Raw genomic sequence first — 27,834 nt, forward strand, 5'->3', positions numbered from 1 at the left:
CATTATTCATTGAAGACAGCCTTTTTATCTCTCCTAGCTATTCTCTAGAACTCTGCATTCAGTTGGGTTTATCTTTCCCTTTCTCCCTTGCTTTTTGCTTCTTTTCTTTCCTCAGCTATTGTAAAGCCTTTTCAGACAACCCCTATGCCTTCTTGCATTTCTTTTTCTTTGGGATGGTTTTGGTCACAGCCTCCTGTACAATGTTTTGAACCTCTGTCCGTAGTTCTTCAGGCACTCTGCCTACCAGATCTAATCCCTTGAATCTATTCATCACCTTCACTGTATAATTCATAGGGGATTTGATTTAGGTCATACCTGAATGGTCTAGTGGTTTTCCCTACTTTCTTTGAAGTTACATACACTTTCCCTATTACCCTGTCAACCTATTCCTAAGAATATATCCAACAAAAAGTAAAACATGTATCTACAAAAAGACTTATACACAAATATATGTAGCAGTTTTATAATAACCAAAAGCTGGACACAACATGAATGTCAATCAACAGGAGAATGGATAAACAGATTGTGGTATATTCATACAACTGAAAATTACTCAGCAAAAACAAACAAATGAAGTCTGGATATACAAAATAAAATGGATGCATCTTTAAGACGGTTATGCAAAGCAAAAAACAGACACAAGGGGTCATGCTGTATGATTACAGATATATAAAATTCAAAAACAGTTAATAGTAGTCTATCCTGATAGAAATCAGAACAGTGATTACTTGGGATAAAAGGGAGTTGAGTGAAAAGGAGCCCAGAAGGAATAGTGGTTCACAGAAGCATAAACTTATAAAACTTCAAACTGTATACATAAATCTGTGCATTTTACTAAATACGAACTAAACTTTGCTTTTTAAAAGCAGAGGAGACAGGAGCTGAGGTAGCCAAAAAAAATCTTGACTGGTACAGATCCATGAAAACACTACAAAATAAAGTATTTTGTATAGAATATAATTAAGAACTACGTTGATCTATTAAGTATATACTACAGACCATGCATGAATAGTAAATTATACTGCAACTTAAAGAAACCAAAACTAAAAACATACAAGAAGAAATAGTATAGCTATTCTTGCAAGGAGTTTTAAAATATTAAATATTTTTATCCTTCGTCAGTTTATAAACACAAAAAGGCTACAAAGTGTTCCTAAAATCATGAAGGAAAATTCACAGAACTAAAGCCTATCTTTTTTTTTTTTTTCCCTCTCTTTTTTTTTTAAAAGCCTATCTTTTAATAGAAAGCTTATCTGCCATTTTATTCTATCAGCCAGATTATTTAAAAAGTACTCTGGATTGAGAATAAGGAGAAAAATGACTTAATATCATCATGTCATAAGCCTCTAACTAAGACTTGCTTTAAGTAAAATAAACATAGCAGAATATTCTGGAGTTCTTATATCTCTTGTCTAAAAACTAATAATCCAACTCACTCACACTACCAAGAACATCAAAGCCCAATGAAACTTTCTGCAGTGATGGAAATGTTTAATATCTGCTAACATGTGGTTAATGGTTACTATGATAAACACCAAAGAATTAAGTCCTTCGGTTTCTAATCTACACCTTCTGACAAGTGGATAGTAAGAGACAAAGGACTCCACTGTCAGCAGCACAAAAGCAAGGGAGCTATGACTTCGCTCCTGCTTTTAGGGCCTTTGGTCCCCAGGCTCACAGCATGACTCTGATTTTCTCAGCTGCTTGAAAAGAATGAGAGCACCTGTAGTCAGAAACACACCCTACCTAGCACAGTGCCTAGGACACAACAGGCACTCAGAAAATGCCTGTTTAACAAATTTAACAAATGGAAGGACAGACAAGGTTCAAAGAAAAGGAAATTCTCATTTATGAGTACATCCTAATCTAGGCACTACACACATTATCTCACTTTCACCACAGTCATATGATATAGGTATTATCACTCGCATTTTAGACTGGAGGCAGTGCCAAGGAAGAATAAGTAACTTACCCAAGGTTACTTGTGACAACAGGGTAAAACAAAACTTTCAACAAATGTATCCCAAATCATTGCATACATAAGAATAACCGCCCTAAAAATGTGGCCTCAAGTAAGCCTATGGAAAAATAATTAAATGGTTCAAGTAAGTGACTTCCAAAAACTGCTTACTTTATATATCTGTCAAGATTAGTATTTTAGCTTTTTTTCCCCAAAAGAAAGAGGCGCAAAAAAACCACCAAAAAAGTCATCATATAAAGATGCTTTACTTGCAGTTTTCCAGGCTCAAGTCCTTTCAAAACTTTGCTTCCTTGGGGAGCTATGACATCACAGAAGAAACACCCTGAGGGATCCAGGAGGACAGCTTGAAGCTGCAAACCTTTGCAGAAACTTAAGAAAGAAAGTGCAAGGAGATCTAACCAGTCCATCCTAAAGGAGACCAGTTCTGGGTGTTCACTGGAAGGACTGATGCTGAGGCTGAAACTCCAATACTTTGGCTACTTCATGTGAAGAGTTGACTCATTGGAAAAGACCCTGATGCTGGGAGGGGTTGAGGGCAGGAGGAGAAGGAGACGACAGAGGATGAGATGGCTGGATAGCATCACCAACTTGATGCACATGAGTTTGGGTGAACTCCAGGAGTTGGTGATGGACAGGAGAGACAGGCCTGGCATGCTGCGGTTCATGGAGTCGCAAAAAGTCGGACATGACTGAGTGACTGAATTGAACTGAACTGAAGAAAGAAAGTGGGATGTTCACTGAAAGCCTTCTATTAACCCAGCTGATCGGTCAAAGCACAGGTAACAACATGGATTTCTGATTGGCAGGGGGTGCGTAGTCTTGTGGGACTGAGTACTTAACCTGTGAGCTCTGACACTAGCAACAGATAGATACTGTCAGAATTAAATTGTAGAGCACCCAGCTGGTGTCACAGAATTGCTGGGCGTGGGGAAAACCAGAAATGTCAGAAGTGAAGTGTTCAGTGTGAGAGTAAAGGAGATTGCACAGGAGGAAAGACTCTGAAATCTTTTCCCAGTACAATCTATTGGCTATTTGTATATCTTTTTTGGAGAAACGTCTATTCAACTTTAGCCCATTTTTTAATTGGATTGTTTATTTTCTGTTGAGTTGTAGCTACAGACCCCATGGGCTGTAGCCTACTAGGCTCCTCTGTCCATGGGATTTTCCAGGCAATAGTCCTGGAGTAGATTGCCATTTCCTTCTCCAGGGGATCTTCCCAACCCAGGGATCAAACCCGGGTCTCCTGTGTTGTAGACAGATGCTTTACTGTCTGAGCCACCAGGGAAGTCAATTGAGTTGTAGGAGTATTTATATATTCTGGATATATAACACCTAATATTAACTCATTTACCAGATATATGGTTTGCAAATATTTTTCCCATTCCATAGGTTGTCTTTCACTGTATTGATTCTATCCTTTAATAAGCAGAAGTTTGACATAGTCCTATTTGCCTGTTTTTGCTTTTGTTGCCTGTGCTTTGGCGCATATCCAAGAAATCACTGCCAACTTCAGTCCCTTATGTTTTCTCATAGGAGTTTTACAGTTTTTGGTCTTACCAAAATTCTGAGCTCATTTTTGTATATGATGTAAGGTAAGAGTCCAGCTTCATTCTTCTGCATGTGAATACCCAGTTTTCCCATCACCATTGTTGAGAGACTATCCTTTCCCTATGGTGCAACCTTGGCACCTTTGTTTAAAAGTATTTGACCATATACATGATGGTTTATTCTGGGGCTCTATTCTGTTCCGTTGGTCTATATCTGTCTTTATGCCAGTATAATACTGGTTTGTTGTTTTTTATCTTTTGTTTTTACTGTTTAAAATATCTTTATTTAGATATACTTTATGCACAATAAACTGCACATATTTAAAATCAACTTTGATATCCATATACACAATGAATCAAGATAGATATTTTCATTACCATCTAAAGTTTCTTCTTGTGCCTCTGTAATCCAACCCCCTTCGACATCCATCCCTAGGCAACCACTTATTTATATTCTGTCACTTAAAACAATTTGAGAATTTTAGAATTTTATATAAATGGAATCTTAAAAGTATATGCTTCTTTTTATCAGTATTGTTTCACTCCACCTAATGACTTCAAGGTCCAGACGGTGTGCTGCACTTATCAACAGTTCTTTCCTTTATATTGCTGAATAGTATTATTCCATTGTATGAATATATAACAACTTGATAATCCATTTGCCTGGTAATGGATACTTCTTGGTTTTTAATTTTTGCCTATTACAAAGAAAGCTGCCTTGAACATTTATGTAGAAGTCTTTGTGTGGACAGGTGTTATCTTTTCTCTTTGGTAAATACCTAAGAGTGGGATCACTGGGACATGTATGTTTAGCTTTTTAAGCAGCTGACCAACTGGTTTCCATCATGGTTGTATCATTTCACACTCCTCAGGACAGTATATGAGAGTTCTAAATACTCCACATCCTCCTCAACACTTGGTACAGTGAGTTTTTAAAATACTTGCCTTTTTTATTGCTGAGTACCATATTATTTTGATTACTATAGCTTTGCAATATGTTTTGAAATCAAAAGTGTGAAGCCTAAGCTTTGTCTTTCTATATGAATTTTAGGATGCTTTTTCAATTTCTACAAATATGCCATTGGCACTTTGATAGGGATTGCTTTTGGCAGTATGGACATTTTAATAATATTAAGTTTTCCAATTCACAGACAGGGAAAGTCTTTCCATTTATTTGTGTCTTTGCTTTAATTTCTTACAGCCATGTACAACTCTAAGTTTTTAAAAGGCCATTGGCTTCAGAAGCAAATTCCTAACTCACCTATCAAATAAAGAAATCTGTTCATTGAATACAATCACTATGAGCCATACTAACTTAATCTACATAGTTCAAAAACAGGTAGCTAAACAAGGGTATTAATAGAGTCTTATTTCCAAGGGCTAAATTAAGATAAAATACCAATAAGATCAGAATGATAAATCTCTAAACTTTAATAATAAAAACAAAGCCATGAGGTAATCATCTACATTGTAAATGTTGTATTAATGTAGTTAGAGTAACTCCTAGTCTTTATTCTAACATCTAAACATTGACTAGCCACTTCTACCTTCCAAACCCTTTGGTAGAAACTGTGGAGCCTAAGTAAAATTAAAATATTCTTCATAAACAGTTCAGCTAATTGCTCAGAAAACTATTAATAGGTGAAACAAACAGAAGAGGAAAAAATCCCATTTATAACAGTAACAACAAAGATTAAAGTACCTAAGAAAAAGGGTTAAAACTTGTTAAAAATGTAAGACATTGTACAGTATGAAATTTTAACACATTAATGAGCTACTGAGACTTGAGCATATTATACCACGTTTGTGGACAGGAGAGCCATCATCCTAAAGATTTTTTTTGTCCAAGTTAATTCATGTAAGCAACCAGCAAGATTTTTTGTTTATTTATGGAATAGGCAAGTTGATCCTAAAATTTATATGGAAAGATATGCAAGAACAAACAGGAATAGCTGGAGAAAAAGTTGGTTTTTTAAAAAATGAGTTCTAAGAAGAAGTTAGCATTATCAGATATTACTCCATTACTAATACAGACTATTCCTAGCACCCAATAGATATATATACAACAGAACAAAAGTTCTGAAATAGACTAGCCACGTACAGGAACTCAACACATGACAAAGATGAAAAATCCAATCAGATGTTGAATAAATAAACAGTATTAGGTAGCCACCTGAAAAAATAAATAAAAGCAATTCCATGACCTCAAAGCAGAATAAATTTCAAATGGAGAAAATATTTAAATGAAATGAAAACAGAAAATATATAAGAAAACAGGATTTCCACTGCTAGCCAAGATAGAATAACAGGGACCTGATTTACCATTCCTCCTTTAAAAAATTGTTTTAATCAGACAAAATACATTAAATAATGGTTTTCAGGACTCTGGATATCAGGCAATGGAAGGCAGCAATCCCCAAGACACAGTAAATTAAAAAAAAATCAGCCGTACAATTACCCCCAGTTTATGGCTACTGCACAGAAAGGATAAACCAAGGCAGAACCCATCAGACACCGAGCTGTGATGAAACTGAATCCAAGGAACTAAGCAGCAAAAGTTCACAGTACAGAGTACCAGAGAAGGAGGCTGCAAAGACAGGGAACCTGTGCGTGTCTGCCCAGTCACGTCGGACTCTTTGCGACCCCATGGACTGTAGCCTACCAGTCTCCTCTGTTTATGGAATTTTCCAAGCAGGAATGCTGGAGCGGGTTGCCATTTCCTATTCTAGCGGATCTTCCCAACCCAGGGATCAAAGCCAAGCTTTACTACTGAGCTACCTGGGAAGTCTGAGGGAATCTCAGAGATCTGTAAAAACTCTCCAGTACTTGAGGGTACAGAACACACATGTTAGGACACTACTGAAGTCCATCTGAAAGGATTAAAGCAAACAGCATCTGGCGTTCATACAAGCTGTGAGAGTACTTGTCTTCCCAGGCCATTCTGTGAAAATTCCTAAGTTGCACAGGCCACTGGGTAAGACTCAGGAAGGTCTTGCCTCAATAATGAATAATTCGTTCTCAACTGAGCACTGATCCAGTCCCACTTAATAAATCATAAAAGCAAGAACTGAAAGTATGAAATTAGTAACTTTACTGCATTCCTGAACAAAACTCAGTAAGATTTATAAAAATACAAAAATATTCAGCAGCCACTAATGCAAAATTTAGCATCCAATCAAAGACTGCCAGGCATGCTAGGAACCAGAAAAATATGACCCATTAAGAAGGAACTAATCAATCAATCAAAATTGACCTAGAACTGAGGGTCAAGTTAGAATTAGCAGAAAAAAAATTAAAAGTTATCATAACAGAGTTCGTATGTTCAGTAAGTAGATGAAAATATATGTCCACATAAGCTTACACACGCACGTGTACACATATGTTTAATGTGATCTAGTTATACAATGGAATATTTTTCAGCCATAAAAAGAAATGAAGTATGGTACATGCTACAAGATGGATGAACCTCACAAACATCATGCTAAGTAAAAGAAACTAGTCATATCACTAATAGCATAATCCTGTTTCTATGAAATACCCAAAATCTACAATGATGGAAAGCAGATTAGTGGTTACCCAGGGCTGGAATGAAGAAGCTGAAAGGAATGGGAAGTCATTGCCATTAGGTACAAGGTTTCTTTCTTGAGTAACAAAAATGTTCTAAAATTAGATTATGAGAATAGTCATACAACTCTGTAAACATACTATTTATCCCCCAAAATAATATTTTTAAAAAATATTTAGTATTTAAATACTACATAAAATGTACAGGAGAAGGCAATGGCACGCCACTCCAGTACTCTTGCTTGGAAAAATCCCATGGACGGAGGAGCCTGTTAGGCTGCAGTCCATGGGGTCGCTAAGAGTCGGACACGACTGAGCGACTGAGCGATTTCACTTTTCACTTTCATGCATTGGAGAAGGAAATGGCAACCCACTCCAGTGTTCTTGCCTGGAGAATCCCAGGGACGGGGGAGCCTGGTGGGCTGCCGTCTATAGGGTTGCACAGAGTCGGACACAACTGAAGGGACTTAGTGTTAAAATGTACTACAAAAAATAAACCACTGAAATGTACACTTTAAATGACTGGATTATATGGTATGTGAATTATATCTCAAAGTGCTTTTATCTTTTAAATAGAGCAAAAAAAAAAAAAAAAAAAGACACAGAGGCTACAAAAAAAGGTTTAAATTGAGCTTTTCTAAAAATGAAAACTACAATCTATGAGATAAAATTACATTGGATTTGATTAATGGCTGATAAAAAAAATAGGAAAATATTAGTGAATTTTAAGGTATAGCAGTAAACCTATCCAAATGAAAGTGAGAGGGGAAAAAAAAAATCCAAAAAAACTGAACCATCAGTGAGCTCTTGGGCAGCTTAAAATGGCCTAATATATATATTTTTTAAAGGCTTAATATATAAGTAATTGTATATTAAGGAAGGGGAGCAGGCAGAAAAAAATATTTAAAGAAATAATAGTTGAAAGTTTCCTAAATTGATAAACTCTTTAAACTGACAGATACAAGAAATTCAAAGAGTCTTAAGCACAAAGTGAAGGAAAATATGCCATAATCAAATTCTCAAAACCAGTGATAAAGAGAAAATCTTAAAAGCAGCCAGAGGAAAAAGTATGCATTACATCAGAGAAACAAAGATAAGGATATCAGATTCCTTGTAGGAACCAATGTAAGTGACAAGACAACAGAACAAGGTCTTTAGAAGTGCAGAAAGAAAAAACAGAAAGGCCAACCTTGAATCCCATACTAAGCAAAAACCTTTCAAAAGTAAAGGCATTTTTAAACACTCAAAAGATAAAAGAGATCTGAACTATAAGAAATGTTAAAAAAAAAAAATCCTTCAGGCAGAAGGAAAATGATACCTTTTGGAATTCTGGCTCTACACAAAGGAATGAAGAGCACTAGCAATGGAAACCACATGGTAAATACATAAGATTTTTCTCAATTATATCTCTTTAATAGCTGATTGTTTTAACAAAAGTAAAAACAATGTATCATGGGGTTTATAATATACATGTAAGTAAAATGCTTAAGAACAGCAGCATACAGGCCAGGGTGGGAGAAATTAAACACCTAACAATTACTTAATCACTTTGTTGAGATAAAGTTATGACTTAAAATCCAGAAGCCATAAGAGGAACAAGTAGCCGATTCCCTTACAGATTTTGTGTGGCAAAACACATCACAGTCACAACTCTAAGATAATCAAACGGCAAATGACAAACAGAAAACACATTTGTAAATCATCACAGATAATAATTTCCTAGTAATATACATGGGGTTCCTGGAACCAATCCCCAATGGATACTGAGGGACAACAGTATTTACCTATCCATAATATCAAGTCCTAACTGGTTAGGACTCCATGCTTTCCCTGCCAAGGATCCAGATTCAATCCCTGGTCAGAGAACTGGGATCCCACAAGATGTGCGGCGGGGCCAAAAATAATACAAAACAAACCAAATAAACCAAGTTTTAAAAACTATGAAAAGGTACTTTATGAAGGGACAAAGGGGATGAAGAGGGGTTATTCTAAATAGAGCTTATATTTACAACCTAGAAACCATGATAGGAATCCATGGCTTACAACCTATAAATATTTCTACCAATTTTATGAAAATTAATGTACATTTTCCTCAGTAGAGGAGCCACAAAGAAATACATTATTATATATCCATATACTGAAATAATATACATCCTCTAAGACATATTTGAAAGCAAAAGTGAAAGTCAGTCTTGTCTGACTCTTTGCAACCCCATGGGCTGTATAATCCATGGAATTCTCCAGGCCAGAATATTGGAGTGGGTAGCCTTTCCCTTCTCCAGGGTATCTTCCCAACCCAGGAATCCAACAGGGATCTCCTGCATTGCAGGTGGATTCTTTACCAACTGAGCTATCAGGGAAGACATATTTAGACACATACTTATTTTTAGGACAATGAAAGATTCTGCTGTAACATAAGTGGAAAAAAGTAATGATAAAGTTATTTCATGTTTATCTTATTCATATAAAAATATATCTCTTTACAGAGATACAAATATACAGTGAACAATCTAATAGGCTAACTGTGGTAGTCATTAATGTTGTTCACCTAAAAGGCACATTCCTGTCTCTCTGTGGTTGGGTGGGACCAAGCGATAATTCTAGCCAATGAACTATAATGCAAATGGGTATTTAATTGTTGATCAAGACACTCCACAGCATTCTTGTCCCCTCTGGCACAGAGACCAGCTGTGTTAGAGACTGTTCTGCTTATAAGCCTCGGTTCCCAAACAATTACAATAAGCAGAAACCCTTGCCAATCCACCATGGCTGTGAAACAGAAAGAAGAATTAAATCTTTCTTTTAAACTAAGGGCTTCGGTCCTGGCTCAGCTGGTAAAGACTCTGCCTACAATGCAGGAGAAAGTGAAAGTGAAAGTGAAGTCGCTCAGTCCTGTCCGACTCTTTGTGACCCCATGGACTGTAGCCTACCAAGCTCCTCCCTCCATGGGATTCTCCAGGCAAGAGTACTGGAGTGGGTGGCCATTTCCTTCTCCAGGGGATCTTGCAGGAGACCTGGGTTCAATTCCAGGGTTAGGAAGATCCTCTGGAGAAGGGAACAGCTACCCACTCCAGTATTCCAGTATTCTGGCCTGGAGAATTCGATGGACTACACAGTCCACGGGGTCACAAAGAACCCAACATGACTCAGTGACTTTCACTGTCACTTTAAATGGCTGAGATTGAGAAGGAGCTTATTACTACAGTATGCTGCTAAGTTGCTTCAGTCGTGTCCGACTCTGTTGCGACCCCATGGACTGCAGCCTACCAGGCTTCTCCGTCCATGGGATTCTCCAGGCAAGAACACTGGAGTGGGGTGCCATTTCCTTCTCCAATGCCTGACAGTGGAAAGTGAAAGTGAAGTCGCTCAGTCGTGTCTGACTCTTAGCGACCCCATGGACTTCAGCCTACCAGGCTCCTCCATCCATGGGATTTTCCGGGCAACAGTACTGGAGTGGGGTGCCATTGCCTTCTCCCTTACTACAGTATAACCAAGCCTAAACTAACTGATAGAGACCACTCATGCTAGTAAAATCACTGATCTTTTTCTTTTCTTTATGTGATGTCTTTTTAAAAACGAGCACCTATATCTTAAGAGACTTTATTTGGAGGTGGAGGACAGACACAGGTTTTAGCATGGGCCTTAGCATGAAGCAGATACTGACTTAACTCAGAGGCTTTTATCATCACATCTTAATTTAGAGCAGCTTGAAAGCATGACCAACTAGGATCTTCCAGTTTGCTTTGTTCCAATTCTGTGCTCACTGAGCAACCCAAGAACAGTAAAGAAAAAAAAAAAAAAGGCAAGGTACAGATCAGTGGGAATAATGGACCATAATTTGCATGCGAGGATACAAACATACATACATCTGCACACACAAACATACATATATTTGTAAACACATAGAAAACCTCTGGTAAGTCATAGAGGAGGTCAAGCTTCGCCAACTGATCCTGAAGAGGGGAAATAAGCCACTAGGTGACAGATGAGAGTGGGAATCTTACTCTCTGCTGTTTATCCTTTTGTAGCTTTTAAATTGTGAACCATGTGCATGTATTATCTATTCAAAAAATAAAAAAAGGAAAAACAGGCAACTCTAGGTGAAGAGTATACTGAGTGCCATTTAGTGGGCCATATTTCTTTTTTTTTTTTTTCCTTTTTATTTATCTGTTTTGAGAATAATCAGCCCTGGAGAAATAAGTGTCCTGATTGACTGACCGCTGTCACAAGGAGAGGGTCGTAAATTGTCAGCAGGCCCCCCTGGCCAGAAGATGATGTAACACCCCTAAGACCTCTGTATACATTTGTCTGAAGCACCTGACTTTAATAAAAGTCAGGACTGCTGTCCCCACGTGACTTTTGTATAACATCTCAGTGTATAAAAACAGACTCTGGAAAATAAAGAATTGGGATCAGTTTCTCGAAATACTGGTCTCCCCATGTCGCTCTCTCTCTCACTCTGGTTGAGTCTCCATCTGGAGCGCGGAACCCACCATGCTTACTAATTATGCCTGAGCTTCTAAGATCCGACCGGGGAGGCCTCAGTGTCTCCTGAACGGAAGGACGCCTGCGGCCTATGTAAGTGGTGCAAACTTCTTGTCTTGAAGTTTTATTGGTCTCCCTCGTAAACCAAGCTACTCAGCCTCTTTTCTCCACTGAATTTTCCTACTGAGCTATCCTCATCCTATTACTCTTTATATCTTTGATAAAATATTTAAATAAATAGGTCGCCGACGCCGTCCCCGCTTCGAATACCCTGGATCAGCCGGGGCAGGACCCCGGCAGGTGGCGCCCGATACAGGGACGATTCGAAGGTAGGTCCCCAACCCTTTCCCTCAGTGTTGAATTTTAGGGACGGATAGGACCCCACTCAGGGTGCCGCGGACCCCCCTGTAGGATAGACAGGGCGAGTAGGAGTGGGAAGTGTTGAAAGTGTTAAAGAGTTAGAGAGAAAGAACGGTTTCTGAAGTTAAAAGGCCAAAGAAAAGCCTGATCTTTTGAAAGCTAAAAGCTTTATCTTCTATTATATTTAACTTTCTGACATGGATAACACTGAAACTAAGAATGGCAACTCTTTATACAAGTAATCTTGAAACTGTTAAAGAGGCTACTGTTAATTTAGATACTTGGGTGAAGGTAAAAAACAACTAAAAACTTATCCTATAAATATGATTAAAAATGTTCTGGACCCTCATCATGAGGCTGTGGGATGACCTATGGGAGAGGCTATAGCAGTGGATGGTAGTGGGTCTCCACCTTCTGCGCAGATCATATTTTCTGCCATTGACAAGGAAGAGGAGGGACACTGTGCTCTACCTCCCGAGGAGTGAGAGGGCTTACAGGACGCTGCGGCCGGGCGCCCTGGCAAGCCCCCTCTCCCTCTACACAAACCTTTAAATATTTGTCTAACAATTTCTGATTTAAGGCGACTACTCCACCTCCGCTTGCACCTCCCAGGGCCTAAAAATTCCCCAGTTTACATCCAAAGTCTCCCAGAGCATTGCCTAAAGCTGAAAAAGATAAAAAAGATTTCTCTTAAACAAAGGAGCTTTTAAAAAATACACAATATACAGAGCCTGCTCCTTGCAGAAAACCCCCTCAGGGGGGCCTCACCCAAGCAAAAAATAAAAATAAAAAATAAAAAAGTGAAAAAGAAAAAAAGAAAATAGAGAAAGATCTAAAGATAGAGAAAAAGCTAAAGAGTGAAAAGGAGAGAGGAACGGAGGAGGAAGGAATCAGGGAATGCAGCAAGATAGAAAAAGGAAAAAAGGAAGTTAGAAAAAGAGATACAGAGAGAAAGAGAGGGAGGAGGAAAGAAAAAGTTAGAGAGAAAGAGGGTAAAGGAAAAGAAATGAAAGAAAGAGAAGGTAGTAAGGCGAAAGTAAGGAAGAAGGGAGAATGAAAGAGGGAAACAAGAAGGAAATGATAGAAAGTAAAAGAGAAGAGAAGAGGAAGGAAAAAAGATAGAGTGAGGGAAAGAAAACTTGAGAAAGATTTAAAGAGAAGAAGGAAGAAAAAATCAGCAGAGGAGAGAGGAGAGGACTTACAGGACACTGTGGCCAGACGCCCTGGCGAGCTACCTCCCCCTCTGCGCAAACTTTAAAAAAAAAAAAAAACTTATCCACCACTTTCTGATTTGGGGCGATAGCTGCCGCCTCCGTTTGCGCCTTCCAGGGCCCAAGAGTTCCCCACTTTGCCCCCAAAGCCTCTCAAAGTGTTGCCTAAGCCTGAAAAAGATCTGGGCCATATTTCAAAACCAGAAAGCCTAACAAAGGGGCTTGCATGGACCAATGATAAACATGTCAGGAACCTAGGATCAGGAATGCACCTCAAGTACAAGGAACAGGATTACGTAGGGCAGGACAGATCCGCAGCACTAGTTCTTCTAATAGGTTCTAAAAGCTGCCCACTCATATTCAGGAAAATGATGAAAAATTATCTCTAATGTCTCCAAAGTTAAGGCTTTTAATAATGAATCTTGATCTTCTGTGAAAGCTTCAGCATTGTTAAATTCCACCTCTTAACAAGATTCCCATCCCCCCACTGCCCCCCCCAACAGACTGAATTACTGTTTCCAAAGAAAATGAAAATGAGCTATGCAAAGCTTTATTTATATGTGAAAAGCATCCAAAAGTAGGAAAAGAACTCTTATTTACACTACATAAGGTAAACTGTAATTTCCCCTACTTTGTATCTGTGTAACACTTTGTATACACATTATACAGTGATGTTAAACTCTTGAGCAATCATTAATAAATCAATAGGTTTATTTATCTTGAACCATTCACAAGAGTACCTAACACTCGCTACCTGGCTTTACTAGAAATAAATGACATATGGTAGCTGACTTCATAGGCACAAACTCCATTTAGACGAGGATGAGGAGTTCCTGGAAATGGCACTTGCACAGAATCCGCAGCATCCAAGGAGATCAGATCTGGCTTTCTACACCTACAATGGCTCAGCTCCTTCCAATCTCATCACATTCACTGAAGTCAGGACTGTCTCTGGTCCTAATTTTTCTAGATGCTAACTGCACAACTGGGAGTTAAACCTCCAAGGTACAGTGCTCTTTATTAAGCTTTTCATTAATTCAAAGAACTTCCAACTATCCTTAATTACACACAAATCTTTACACCTTGTTTCCTTAAACAATTCCTTGCAAAGGCCTCTTTAAGCTTGCATCTTACAGCTTAGTACTTTCCTGTTGGGTCTTTCTAACACACTCTGTCATAGCACTCTGTCATAATGCTTGCCTTTTCTCAACATTTGCAATCAAAATTGCCCCACCAGGACAAAGCAGTGACAATAACACATTCAACTCAGATAATGGTTGAGGGCTAAGTAGCTAAGAATACACTAGTAGCACTAAGCGCACGCAGAAAAAAATTTAACTATACCATAACCAACTGCAGGGGTCACCTGCCTATTCTCCCCTTCTCAGCACATAATCTAATGATACCAACATTCTTTCAGGACCTTCTCCCACCTGCAGAGCCCATCTGGGCTGCTCTCACAGCACTTCAAAATTATCACTCACCCTCTGAGCTACTAATGTACAAATATCCCTCAGCTCCCTCCACCCTCACTTGTTCTATAGTGGCTCCCAGATTTCAGGTGGGCTCAAACTTCAGCTACCACAACAGAAACTTGCTTGACAATGAACTGTCTATGGCCTGCACCTCCTGACCCTCTCACTTACCTATTCACTCTACTTTGACAATTGCCTGGGACCATCTCCTAAAGAAAGTACTTGCCTTGGAATCCTTAACTCAGTCTGTTTGCAGGGTACAGGTACAAGAAACAAGACACTGACTGCAGTTTCATGTATGCCTATTTATAACTAGTAAAATGCTTTGATGACAACAACAAAGCAGTACTACATATGGCTAAGTTAAATGGGTTGTGTAAAAGGTACACCAAAATTTGGCATTATTTAAAAATTGCTTTTGAGGCAAAAAGGGCTTCCCTGATAGCTCAGCTGGTAAAGAATGTGCCTGCAGTTCGATTCCTGATTCAGGAAGATCCGCTGGAGAAGGTATAGGCTACGCACTCCAGTATTCTTGGGCTTCCCTTGTGGCTCAGCTGGTAAAGAATCCACCTGCAATGAGGGAGACCTGGATTCGATCCCTGGGTTGGGAAGATGCCTTGGAGATGGGAAAGGCTACCCACTCTAGTATCCTGGCCTGGAGAATTCCATGGACTGTAGAGTCCATGGGGTTGCAAAGAGTCGGACACAACTGAGCAACTTTCACTTTCACTTTGTGGCATAAAACAACAAAATTTATTAATCCTATTCATAAATCTTTATGTTAGAATAATACTCATTTTTTGGAAATAATTTTAAAATACCATCCTTAATCCAAAGCATGGATTTTTTAAAATCCAAGTTTATTGCTTAGCCTTTGGAATATTTAACATTTTTATTTTAGAAATTCCCAAAAGTATTTAAAAAAAAAATCCTTTAGCACTGAGCCTGGTAATGGTTGTTTTTTGAATCTATTAATTTAGCCTCTAAAAATGTATTTGTTCAAAATAATCTGAGTAGGTCCTATTAAATAATGCTTTAAGGTTTATCTCCCTTTTCCTGCCCTCTTGAGTAAGACAGATTTCATTAAATAAAGTATTTTTCCATTTTGGAGCAAAGTTGTTTTCACTCAAATTAACTGCAGTGTCTTGACATTTGTTACTATTGGAAAATAAGAACAGGACACAAGGGGGAGGGAAGAAGAGGATATTTTCCCCATGCCGGAATAGAAACTATCTCCAGTCCCAGCAATCATCCTATATACACACAAACGTCACCAGAGTAGTGGCAATGGTACTGTCAGGAGGAAGGAGAAAGCAGACTTCTGTGTGTTACTATGATCAAGAACAGTTCCTGTGGGTTCAGCATGGGAATATTAGAGAGTCTTTTATAACACAGCTCACACCTCTTTTCCAAGTATCCTACTATTTCAGAGGCATCTGTCTTTGAGTGTCCATGGCATTCACAGATAAGTCCTCCATGCAATACAGATGATATAGAGAGATACTCATATATAGATATAGATATCACCAAGTTCCGTGTACTACTGTCACTTCCCAGAGATCCGGGGTCAACTATGAAATCTCTATCGCAGCTCTTGCAGGACCCATTGCAAGGAAGAAAATATAAAATGCACTCAAACATATCCTGAGTGGATTTTTACTTCAAGCCTTTTTAGTCACAATAGTTTAAAACTAGACTTTGTGTTAGATTTCCAGTTCAAGATGGCAGAGTAGAAGGATGTGTGCTCATCTCCTGCTGCGAAAGCACCAAATTTGCAACTAGCTGTTGAACAACCATTGACAGGAGGACACTGGAACCCACCAAAAAAAGATACCCCACGTCCAAAGACAAATTAGAAGCTACAACAAGACAGTTAGGAGGGGCACAATCATGATAAAATCAAATCCCATATCTGCTGGGTGGGCAACCCACAAATTAGAGAACAATAATGCCAAAGAAGTTCTCCCACTGCTGTGAACATTCTAAGCCCCACATCTGGCTTCTCAGCCTGGGGACAACAAAGGGAAGGGGGATCCCCAGGGAATCTGAAGGCTAGCAGGATTCGATTACAGGACTTCCACAGGACTAGGGGAAACAGAGGTTCCACTCTCGGAAGGCACAAACAAAATCTTACATGCACCAAGACCCAGGGGAGTGGAGCAGTGACCCCACAGGAGACTGAACCAGACCTACCTGCTAGTGCTGGAGGGTCTCCTGTGGAGGCATCAGTCAGCAGTGGCTCACCGTGGGGACAGGCTCATTGGAAGCAGCAGTCCTGGAAGGGGCCCCTTGGCATAAGTCCTCTTGGAGGTCCCCGCTAACCCTACCATAGAGCCCTACCCCAGGGCTGGGTTGCCTCAGGCCAAACAACTAACAGAGAGGGAGCATAACCCCACCCATCAGCAGACAACTGGATTAAAGTTTTACCAGAGCAAGACCCAGTTTTTCCATCTGCCAGTCCCTCCCATCAGGGAGCTGATACAACCCTCTTAGCCTCCTCCATCAGAGGGCAGACAGAAGAAGCAAGAAGAACCACAATCCCACAGCTAGAACAAAAACCACATTACAGAAACTTAAGCAGGATGAAAAAGCAAAAAGTTATGTGTCAGATGAAGGAACACAATAAAACCCCAGAAAAACAACTAAATGTAGTGGAGATAGGTAACCTTCCAGAAAAAGAACTTAGAATAATGATAGTGAAGATGATTCAGGATCTTGGGAAAACAATGGAGAAGGTGCAAGAAATGTTTACCAAAGACCTAGAAGAACTAAAGAACAAACAAACAGATGAATAATACACTAGAAGAAATCAACAGCAGAATAATTGAGGCAGAAGCACAGATAAATGACCTGGAGGACAGAATGGTCGAAATCACTGCTGCAGAACAGAATATAGAAAAAAGAATGAAAAAAATGAAGACAGCCTAAGAGACATCCGGGACAACATTAAATATACCAACATTCATATTACAGGGGCCTAAGAAGGAGAAGAGAAAGAAAAAGGACCTGAGAAAATATTGAAGAGATAGCAGCTGAAAACTTCCCGAACATGGGAAAGGAAATAACCAAGTCCAAGAAGCACAGAGAGTTCCAGGCAGGATAAACCCAAGGAGGAACACCCCAAGACATAAACTGACAAATCAAATGGACAAAAATTAAAGGCAGATAAAATATTAAAAACAACAAGGGAAAAACGACAAATAACATACAAGGGAACTCCCATAAGGTTATCGACTGATACCTCAACAGAAACTCTACAAACTAGAAGGGAATGGCGTGATATATTTAAAGTGATGAAAGAGAAGAACTTATAATCAAGAATATTCTACTCAGCAAGACTCTTGTTCAGATCTGATGGAGAAATCAAAAGCTTTACAGACAAGCAAAAGTTAACTGAATTCAGCACCGCAAACCCAGCTTTACAACAAATACTAAAGGAACTTCTCTAGGCAGGAAATACAAGACAAGGAAAAAAATACAAGACAAAAAAAAAAAGACCTACACAAAATAAGTCCAAAACAATTTAAAAAATGGTAATAGGATTATACATATTGATAATTACCTTAAATGTAAATGAATTAAATGCAGGAACCAAAAGACATAGACTGGCTGGGCAGATGAAAATACCTGCATGTATGCACTTCTACTTACCACATCACTCTACTTAATCCCCCAAACTGTGTGTGACTATTTTATACTACTAGGTTAATCATGTTTCCATTATGGCTTGCAATTATAACGATCTTGATCATTATTGCCACTATAATGATTTTATTTTTTGTGAAGCTATTGATTGTGAAAACTGATAAATGTCTTCTACTATTGTGATTTTTGCTTAATGCAATAACTATCATGATTGGTCAATAGAAAAATAATAGAATTCTGTATCACAAAAACTATCATTTAACAGAAAAACCTGTAATTACTTTTTAAAATCCAGATGCAAATCAGACTTATCTTGGAACTTTTTGAAAAATACAAATGCCCCGGTACTGTTTTTCTTCAAAGCTCCAGATGTGTTTCTAAGAAGCAGCCATGTTTAAAAACACCCGGACTATAGGATGATCTTTTATCTAGTTAGTTTCATTTTTTCTACTTCATATTCAGTGCTCCCATTTCATTTAGTTTATGTTTTCCAATCTGTCCGTTTCTTTTTCTTTTTTAATTTTCTTTATGTATGTAAATATAGAAAATATGTATATATTTTTTAAAACATATGAATTTTTGCTAGCTAAAAAGTTTATTATACTTTGATTCCACTTATTTGACTCAGTGTAAATAGAATGCTATATTTAAAATTTATATTCACTCAAAATTTTTATATACTTCCATGTATTTTGGCATCTAGTATTGCTGCTAAAAGTCTAGAAAGTTTTCTGTCTTAGTGATTAAAAAAAAAATTGAATGACCCTTGAAACTTCTAATCCAATTCTGAGAATATAAAGAAATATTATGCTGTAAAAAAAAAAAAAGAAAAGAAAATTAATATGTAATACAGCATTATTAACTAAAGTACAGATTTTGCTCAAATCTCACAAAATTTTATGCCAGTGTACATTATTTGTTTTCATACATTACTCAAGACTCCACATTGTATTTAATTACATTGATCAGCTTCAGCTGCATGCAACAAATTCTGGTAAATTCTCTTTTTATTTTTATTCTATTACAAACATTTTCCAATTTTCCTTGTTATGGCTTCTTAGATATACCCCTCATTTTAAAAGCAGACATTTAATTTCCAAATACATGGGAGTTTTAAAAATATCTTTGATATTAACTTTTCATTTTTGATACTAATTTCTCATTTAAATGCTCTCTTCTCTGCAATCACTTTCTGTGTTTTTGCGGTCTTCTAACTTTATTGAGACTTTCAATGGCTAAGCCACTCTTCTGGTAAATGTCACACTGCACTTGAAAATATGTGGGTCATTTTCAAGTATCTTTTGATACTGATCTCTAACATAATTCCACAGTAATAAGAAAACACTCTGTGTATAATTTAAATACCTTTAGAGCATGAAATTTCTGCACCTGGTTTTATGTCTTTGGATATGTTCCAGTGTCTCTTAGCTTATAGTCTATGGGAATTTGAATTGAATTTGCATCCTACTATTGTGTGAAAACTGTATAAATCTTAATTATGTCGAATTAGTTCATAATGCTTTTCAGGTCTACTATATTCTTCTACTTCTCTTGTACATTCATTCTATTCATTTCTCAGAGTTTGATATTGAAACTCCAATTAAAAATCTTAATTTATCTACCAAAACAAACAATTATAATGTACAGTGGAACTATATGTAACTTTGTTCTGTATTTTCCAAGTTGCCTGTAAATGTGTTATCTTATTTTCATAATTTAAAAAATAAAAAAGAAAGATAAGAAAAATACAACAGAGAAAAAAAAAACCAGTAGTTTCAAATTAGAATATAATAGTGGGGTTAAAATCCCAACCTCAGTTGTGTTTGCTAGCTAAATTCTAAGCTTTTTTGAGTTTATTGTCAAAAAGGAAATAAATGCATGTTAAGATGTTTGTTTCACTTGGTGCTTCCAAAAAGCTAATGACAGAAGTACAATATAAAATTCTAAGAGCAGTTGAGAACAGCTCCCAAAATGTAAAATCGTAATGTTAATTCTGTTACACATTCGAGTCAAAGCAATTCTTCCCCAGCACCTATAAAAGAACGTGAAAATCAGAATGCTTTTCAGTTTAAGTCACACACCAAATCTAGTTCTTAAAATATTTAGCCATCTTCATCTTTAGTGCCTCTAATTTAAGAAGCAATACTCAACTTAAAAGGTGCTCTGTAATTACCTCCTTTACCAATAAATAAGATATTCTTAAAAAGAAAACAAAGTATCTCATTTTAAATTATGTCCTATGTGACACTTTGACATTCAAATTAGAGATACATAATTAATTGGAATCTAGAACTTTCACTTTAGTTTTAGTAGATATAGTTTCAGTATATTGTTAACCACATGCATATATTCATATTATATATATAAATATAATGACTAGTTATGTACCAAAATGAAGCTTTTTCTCGTTTCTATTTTAAAGGTTAAAAACACGCATGAGAAAGACACCATAAGACAGATCATTTTCACCACATATTGAAAAAAATAATTCACTTTGTGTAGGAATTATCAGGTGACATTTCCATCACAAGTTTCTATAAAACTAATGCTGTTTAAATCTAAAGAACAAAATTACTTAATGATGACTTATTCCTTCATTGCCTGTCTTCATTGAGATAATGACTTAAGAGTATATTCCTTTCTCAATCTTTTAGTGATAACAAGCACGTTGTTCATAAATCTTCACATCCTCTCCTCCCTTCCTCAGTAACACTTGGCCCAGTGCCTTGTTCAAAGCAGTTGCTCAATAAATATTTGTTGAATAAATTCCATAGCACAACTTATACGAATACAAATGAGGATAAATGAGCAAAATGCAGAGAATGATTCAGCTGAGATGGTCCTAAAATAAAGGACTTTGCAGAATTCATAATCTGTAATGATATTATAGCATTATGGATTGGATATAAAAAGATCAATATCATAAATTGCATAGCAGTGCCAAGAAAGTAATTTTAGTTTCAAATTAGAACTTGAAGGAACAACAAATATCATCAGCATCAGGAACAAGATGTTTTTCTTTTGTGCAAAGTACATTGTCAACCAAATTTTAATAGTATAAAAGTGAACTATCTGAGAAATGAAATAAATATGCGATACTATGCAATTAGAACAAATTTACCCTGCCTAACTTGTTCAGCTTTTCAGACTGAAAGACAATTGGACCAAATTTTTGAACTGACTGGTGAATAAAGAACTCTAACAGAACTGCTCCTCTAGAATATGAATGATACTAAGAAAGGAGCTGAATAAAAGATGAAGAGAATAAAGTCAGAAAATGTTTAACTGAAAATAATATATGGGCCATTCAGATTTGTTCTTTTGGTAAATAACTGTAGTTGAAAATCAAAAAGAATCAGAATATTTTTAAAAAATAGGATATAAAAGAACTCCCCTGTTTCCAAAGTTCAAATTGGCATTTCATGAGATTTCCCTCTTATCAAACACTGTAAGATATATGCCTGGCCTCTAAGCAAAGAAATGCCAAGAAATAACTAACCTGCGGGGGGGCGGGGTGGGGATCAAGAACAGCTGTTACAATAGCTCATTCTAAGTATCCTTTCAGCAAATGCCTACAAAAGTGAGATTCATTTTAAATAAAAATTTACTATTACCAAAAACATCTACCATCTAAAACACAGCATTCATAATTAACCCAACAAAATATCACAGAGACTACTTCCAGCATTACCTGTAACAGAAACCAACAGAACTTTTCATATAAAGACAGATTTCAACTTAAGTTGTAAACATACGAAAGATACTTTACAGTTAAAAAAAAAACTAAAACTGCTACCTAAGACTAAAATTAAAACAAGCAAACAGGAAGGGACGGAACCAAGAGTCACGACTAACAGGTTAAATCTACAGTTTTAAAATCATCAAAGAACTGCAAAGTATAGTCAATGATCTGAATACCTTTGTTGGAGCAGAATCCATGAAAAGCTATAGAAAAAAAGAGAGAGAGAGAGAGAAGGGCTTAAAACTTTCAAATAAACTTGAGAATCGAGATGAGATGTACACATTCCAGTTAAATAACCTTGTATTTCAGAAGTTAAAATCAACTTCACTTTGGAAACTGTTTTCTAAGTTAATCCCTGGCTAATATGGTCAGCACTTCGAGAAATTAAATAAATTAGACTAAACAACCTTGGAGGCTAAAAATCAAAAACTGTAAAGAAATAGAATTTGAAAATTGGTTATCTCCTGCTGCACCACTTTCTTTGTCTTCAATACAATCTCTCCACTTTTCACCCTCAGCAACCCCTGCACCTACTTACCTCACTCATAAGGGTGTCTGACCTAAGTGAGGACCAGCTCTGACATAGAGATAAACGAATCTACCCAAGTTTTCCTTTCTATTTAAAGACAATTATAAAAGTAATTTTAATGTGAAGGCCTTAAAGGACTTACTAAGATCAAAAATATTCTGTAGCTAGCATGGGAAGAAAAACAAAATACTGGCTACTAAAATTATTTTTTCCCAGTGTAGTAAAAAAAAAAAAAAGTAGATTTAAAGCTATCATTTCTTACCTTATTTATATTATTTTCTGACTCCCACCCCTTCCAAATAAATTAGGTTTCTGTGCCACACATTAAACATTAGAAAGGCCTCTTGAAAGGTAATTTGTTTTACCCAAAACAAACACCCTGTCTGCCAAGAGCACCACCAGTATCAACGCTTTTGGATCTGTGAAATATTCTTTAAAATGAAGGTACTAGAGCACAGTCAAGATTTAAGTTAGCCACTGTGAAAAATTTGTACTTCATCAGTAAATAATTAACTTTAAATAACCTTCTACCTGAGGCTCTCCCATGAGGTCTTTGCATTTTTTATGAAGAACTCCCCCACCCCCACCCCCCATAAACTTGGTTGCGATTTAATAGTAAGCAATATATGAACTCTTTAGTATAATAAAAATACATAACAATAGCCTCAGAAGAGTTTTGTTTTATTCCTCCTCTTACAAGAAATCTTTGAAGAGAAACCGTTAATGTTTTTCCCAAGGCAGAGAAGATTATCAGCTCGGCGCCAAACCTCCTCCGCGGCTCTGACAAATACTGAGCCAGCCTCATCTGGAGCGTTTCTGCCCTAAAGATCACATTCAGAAGCAGGGGGAGGGACACACTGCATTTTCACTGTTCTGAGTCATCGAACCTTTTGTGCAAGCACACATATGAGGGAAATGTTTGATTCTGAGCCTGAAACCCTCCCAACCATGACTGACTGCCTCAGCATGCCCGCTGTACCCCCTGCCTTGCCCGCTGCTAGCACACTTGGTATACCAGAGACCATTTTAGGAGCCCTGGTTGTCATGGAGGCACAAGGCCAGGCACTTAACATGCGTCCCTTTCATTTCATTCTCCCAACAACTCTGCAGACTTTTTAAACAGAGGAGAGAATCCAGGCTCCAAAAGGTTATTGACAATCTAGCTGTGTTCAGTCCTTGAGTGGGGAGACACCAGCTTTCCCTGGTGTCCTTGAGCCTAACTACTAGAATTAGCTCTTTAAAAACTCTACCATCAGTTTTTCTTCCCCAAAGATTTCAACCATACTATGGTTCCCCTACAGGCTAGTTCTCATTCAAACCCTCCAAGTTCTATTGCTTCAAATAAGGCAGAAAACATCACCTCCATGAGAGCAGGAACTATCTCTAGCAGTAACTTATTTTAAGCACTTAAGGGGGGGTGGGCAGGGGGCGGGTAGGGATGGGGGAAGCCTGCCAGAGTAGGTATTCATTACATGTTGAAGGAATGAAATATCTGGAAAATTAGGGCTATAATGATGGCCAACTTGCAAAGTATTAGGTTGGTGAAAAAGTAATTGTGGTTTCAGATCATGAATTTTAAATCACTACAAATAGGCTCAAACACATCTTTGTTAAACAAAATAGGAACCATGACAATCAATACGTTTTTGCCAACGAGAAATACATTGGTTCATTCCTGTAGCGTAAAAAATCAGTGCTTCAGGATTTGACGAATTCTTGGAAAGCATTTTCTGCCTCCTGCTGGTTGTGGAAGCATTTTCCCTGCAAAAAGTTGTCAGGATGCTTGAAGATGTGGTAGTTGATTGGCAAGAGGCTGAGTAGGGCAGATGAGGCAAAACTTCATAGTCCAATTTGTTCAACTTTTGAAGCGCCGGTTGTATAGTTCGTGGTCAGGCGCTGTTGCGGAAAATTGGACCCTTTCTTGTGACCAAGGTTGGCTGCAGGTGTTGCAGTTTTTATCCAGCACATCTCAACAATTTGCTGAGCACACTTCTCAGATGTAATGATTTCAGACAGCTACAGTGGATCAGACCGGCAGCAGACCACCAAACGGTGTCCATGACCTTTCTCAGTGCAAGTCTGGCTTTGGGAAGTGCTTTGGAGCTTCTTCTCGGTCCAACTACTAAGCTGGTTGTTGCCAGTTGTCTATGAAATCCACTTTTTGTCACATGTCACAAGCCAATCAAGAAATGGTTTGCTGTTGTTGCATAGAATAGGAGAAGACAACACTTCAAAATGACAATTTTTTTGATTTCCAGTCAGCTCCTGAGGCACCCACTTATTGAGCTTTATCACCTTTCCAATTTGCTTCAAATGCCCAAAGACCACAGAATGGCTTGAGTTCTTCGGCAACTTCTCATGTAGTTGTAAAAGGATCAATTTCGATGGTCCTCTCAATAGGCCGTTGTCAACTTCCAATGGCCGGCCACCACGCGTCTCATTTTCAAGGCTTTGTCTCCTTGGCAAAACTTCTTGACCCACCTCTGCACTGTACGTTCATTAGCAGTTCCTGGGCCAAATGCGTCGCTCATGTTGTGAGTTGTTTCCACTGCTTTATGATCTATTTTGAACTCAAATAAGAAAATCACTTAAATTTGCTTTTTGATTTCCATAGTATAAAATAAACAGCAAGTAATAAGTCATTAGCAAAAAAAAAGCAAGACATACACATTAAAATGATGTATAACATAACCACATGTAAGAATATATCCCAATATCAAGCAGCAAAGTTCAACAATGTAAAATCACAATTACTTTCGTACCAACCTAATAGCATGAGCTCAGAAGGACCTGTATTGTGTACTTAGTTTGCTTATTTTTCCAAGTTTACTAGATAATTATTCATCTCTCTAAATTTAACTTTATAAATACTATTTGTCTTGCATCATCTACAAAGTAGCAGAGGAATAACTAGATGTTCAATAAATCATTTATATATAACTGTGAAGCAGCTTTATCTGTCAGAAAGAATAAAAAGCAGGTAATCAAGACTTTCCCAAAAAGAAGTTGCGTCAATTTTGCCAAAATAACATCTCGAATTCCTCAGAGGGAAAAATGGACAACTGTGAAATTTCTAGATAATCTCTTAAAAATCTTCCAGAAAACACCAGTCCAGTCAATTCAGAGTTCCCCCGAGACTATGTCAGAAATATCCAAGAAATGTCACTGGTATGCACCAGTGCCTTCCTTCCATCCTAAAAATCCACAAAGTGGTTTCCTTCTAGCTCTCTCCAACCCTAATGAAATCTGGGGAAATCCATTCTCATTCTAAGGCACAGAGCAGTTAATCTGTGTTGACTGTCGACTCCTAGCATTAATACCATCTCTGCAACCCAGTTATTCTACTTTCCCTTCATCTTTGTGCCCAAACACTCTATGTGGCAGCAACACTGAAACTGTGTTAAGTGTCCGCCTTTTTATTGTTGCCTAAGAATTAGACTCAAAGCAGATGACTAACATGATACCATCAGAAATAAAGATGCTGAAGAAATAAGCAAGTACACAAATCAAGAAAATAAATTCACACTATACACAGAGTAAGTATACACATGTTATGAATAAGAAGAAAAATGAACATTACAGACTTTGATGAGTTTCAGTTACTAAAACTCAGTAACCTCGTACATGAAACTCTTGAAGAAAAATTATTTCCTCTTTAATCAGTGCCCCAGGTTAACAGCATTCCTTTTCTATTAAGAAAACTATGCTTCTATCACTGCAAACAATGAATAATGCATGATTATTTTACACAGTAAGCATTCAATAAATTCTTGAACTAATGAATAAATTTTCCCTAATAATACCTAGCATGATTTTTAAAATCCTAAAAAGAAGGAGGGAGGAGCAATGCTGTATCTGTTCAATTTTATTTGATGAGTATCCAATACACCATGAATTGATGCTTTTAAATAACAACCCTGACCTCAATTAGAGCTTCTCCAATAAAATTATTTACTGTTACAATATACTCTTTAAACAGTAGAATATAATGGCAGACACTGAAAAAGAGTTTTTCTTCAATTTAAGACAAACCACCAAGAATATCTTTTAAGGCAGTAATTACTGTCAATTTTCTCTACTAGTCTGGAAAAAATTTTTAAAGTAAAATAAATTGAAGATGTGTACCAACTATTAAATCCTATAAATTATCAAACACAGAGATTATGCAGTAATGTATAGTCTTTAAATTTTGTTTCTATATTAACAAAGAAGAAAGGAAATGTGCTATGTCATTTATGGAGGGCTCTATTTAAGGGACAAGAATACATAGCAATCAAAAAGATTCAGATTTCTGGCCTCAAGGAGGTTCACAGGAAAATAAAAAACCTGACTGGGGAATTTCCTGGTCATCCAGGAAATTCAAGTAGGGGAACTAAGATCCCACAAGTCTTGTGGCCAAAAAAAAAAAAGAGCCTGACTGTGTCCAGCACTTTTTCCCTGGGTATTTCTCTCATCCAGATACCTAGCTCCAAATTCAACTAAAAGCCCTTCTCACTTCCCTTCTTCCTCCTGCTTCCTAACTGATAACTCATTAGGATCTTATCTTTACTCGGTTTCTCTTTAGCATTAATGTAAATAGTTTCTTTCACATGATTCACTGAAACTGCAGCAGGAAAACAGGTAAAATTCAAGCCACTGCATACGGCAAGAACTGAGTGAATGGCTAATGAGAGGTTGATGGGGTCTGCTTGGGAATAAAACCTGGGTCAATCTGCTCCTTCTAAGAGAAGTGCCCAGTTTATCAAGGAGGTGGGCCAGACAAATAGTGACCACATAACAAAGGACAGAGGAGAAGGCAATGGCACCCCACTCCAGTATTCTTGCCTGGAAAATCCCATGGACGGAGGAGCCTGGTGGGCTGCAGTCCATGGGGTGGGGTCGCTAAGAGTCGGACACGACTGAGCAACTTCGCTTTCACTTTTCACTTTCATGCATTGGAGAGGAAATGGCAACCCACTCCAGTATTCTTGCCTGGAGAATCCCAGGGACGAGAGAGAGCCTGGTGGGCTGCTGTCTATGGGGTCGCACAGAATCAGACACGACTGAAGCGACTTAGCAGCAGCAGCAGCAACAAAGGACAGAGGAGCAAAAATAGAAATTAAACATTCCATGTTAAATGTACACACATGAAATACCCTGGGATCTATGGGAATTCAACTTACAGATAAAATAGATTGTAACAGAAATGTCAAGGGACCAAAGTTTTAAAAAAATTAAAAGTAATATATTTAAAGGCAGAGTGGGCAGAATAATGTATATTAATGTTTACAAACCAACCCCACTGGGAAAGAATCT

The 27,834-nt window shown here is 37.6% G+C and overlaps 1 protein-coding gene across 13 annotated transcripts in view; it reads right to left on the reverse strand.

The window, feature by feature from the left end:
* Positions 1–27,834, reverse strand: part of CDC14B (cell division cycle 14B) — a 161,527-nt gene that overhangs the window by 130,312 nt on the left and 3,381 nt on the right. For 10 of the 13 annotated variants that reach the window (XR_011568158.1, XM_070795106.1, XM_070795102.1 and 7 more), the window contains exon 2: positions 22,187–22,213. The exons of the other annotated variants lie outside the window; for them this stretch is intronic. Coding sequence is in view for 9 of the 10 variants with exons in the window: in XM_070795106.1 (XP_070651207.1) it covers positions 22,187–22,213 (27 nt within the window). In the remaining variant the exon portion in view is untranslated. The remainder of the gene's footprint in view (positions 1–22,186; positions 22,214–27,834) is intronic. 13 annotated transcript variants of the gene reach the window in all.

Source organism: Bos indicus, chromosome 8 (assembly GCF_029378745.1).
Source record: "Bos indicus isolate NIAB-ARS_2022 breed Sahiwal x Tharparkar chromosome 8, NIAB-ARS_B.indTharparkar_mat_pri_1.0, whole genome shotgun sequence".
NCBI classification, from domain to species: domain Eukaryota; kingdom Metazoa; phylum Chordata; class Mammalia; order Artiodactyla; family Bovidae; genus Bos; species Bos indicus.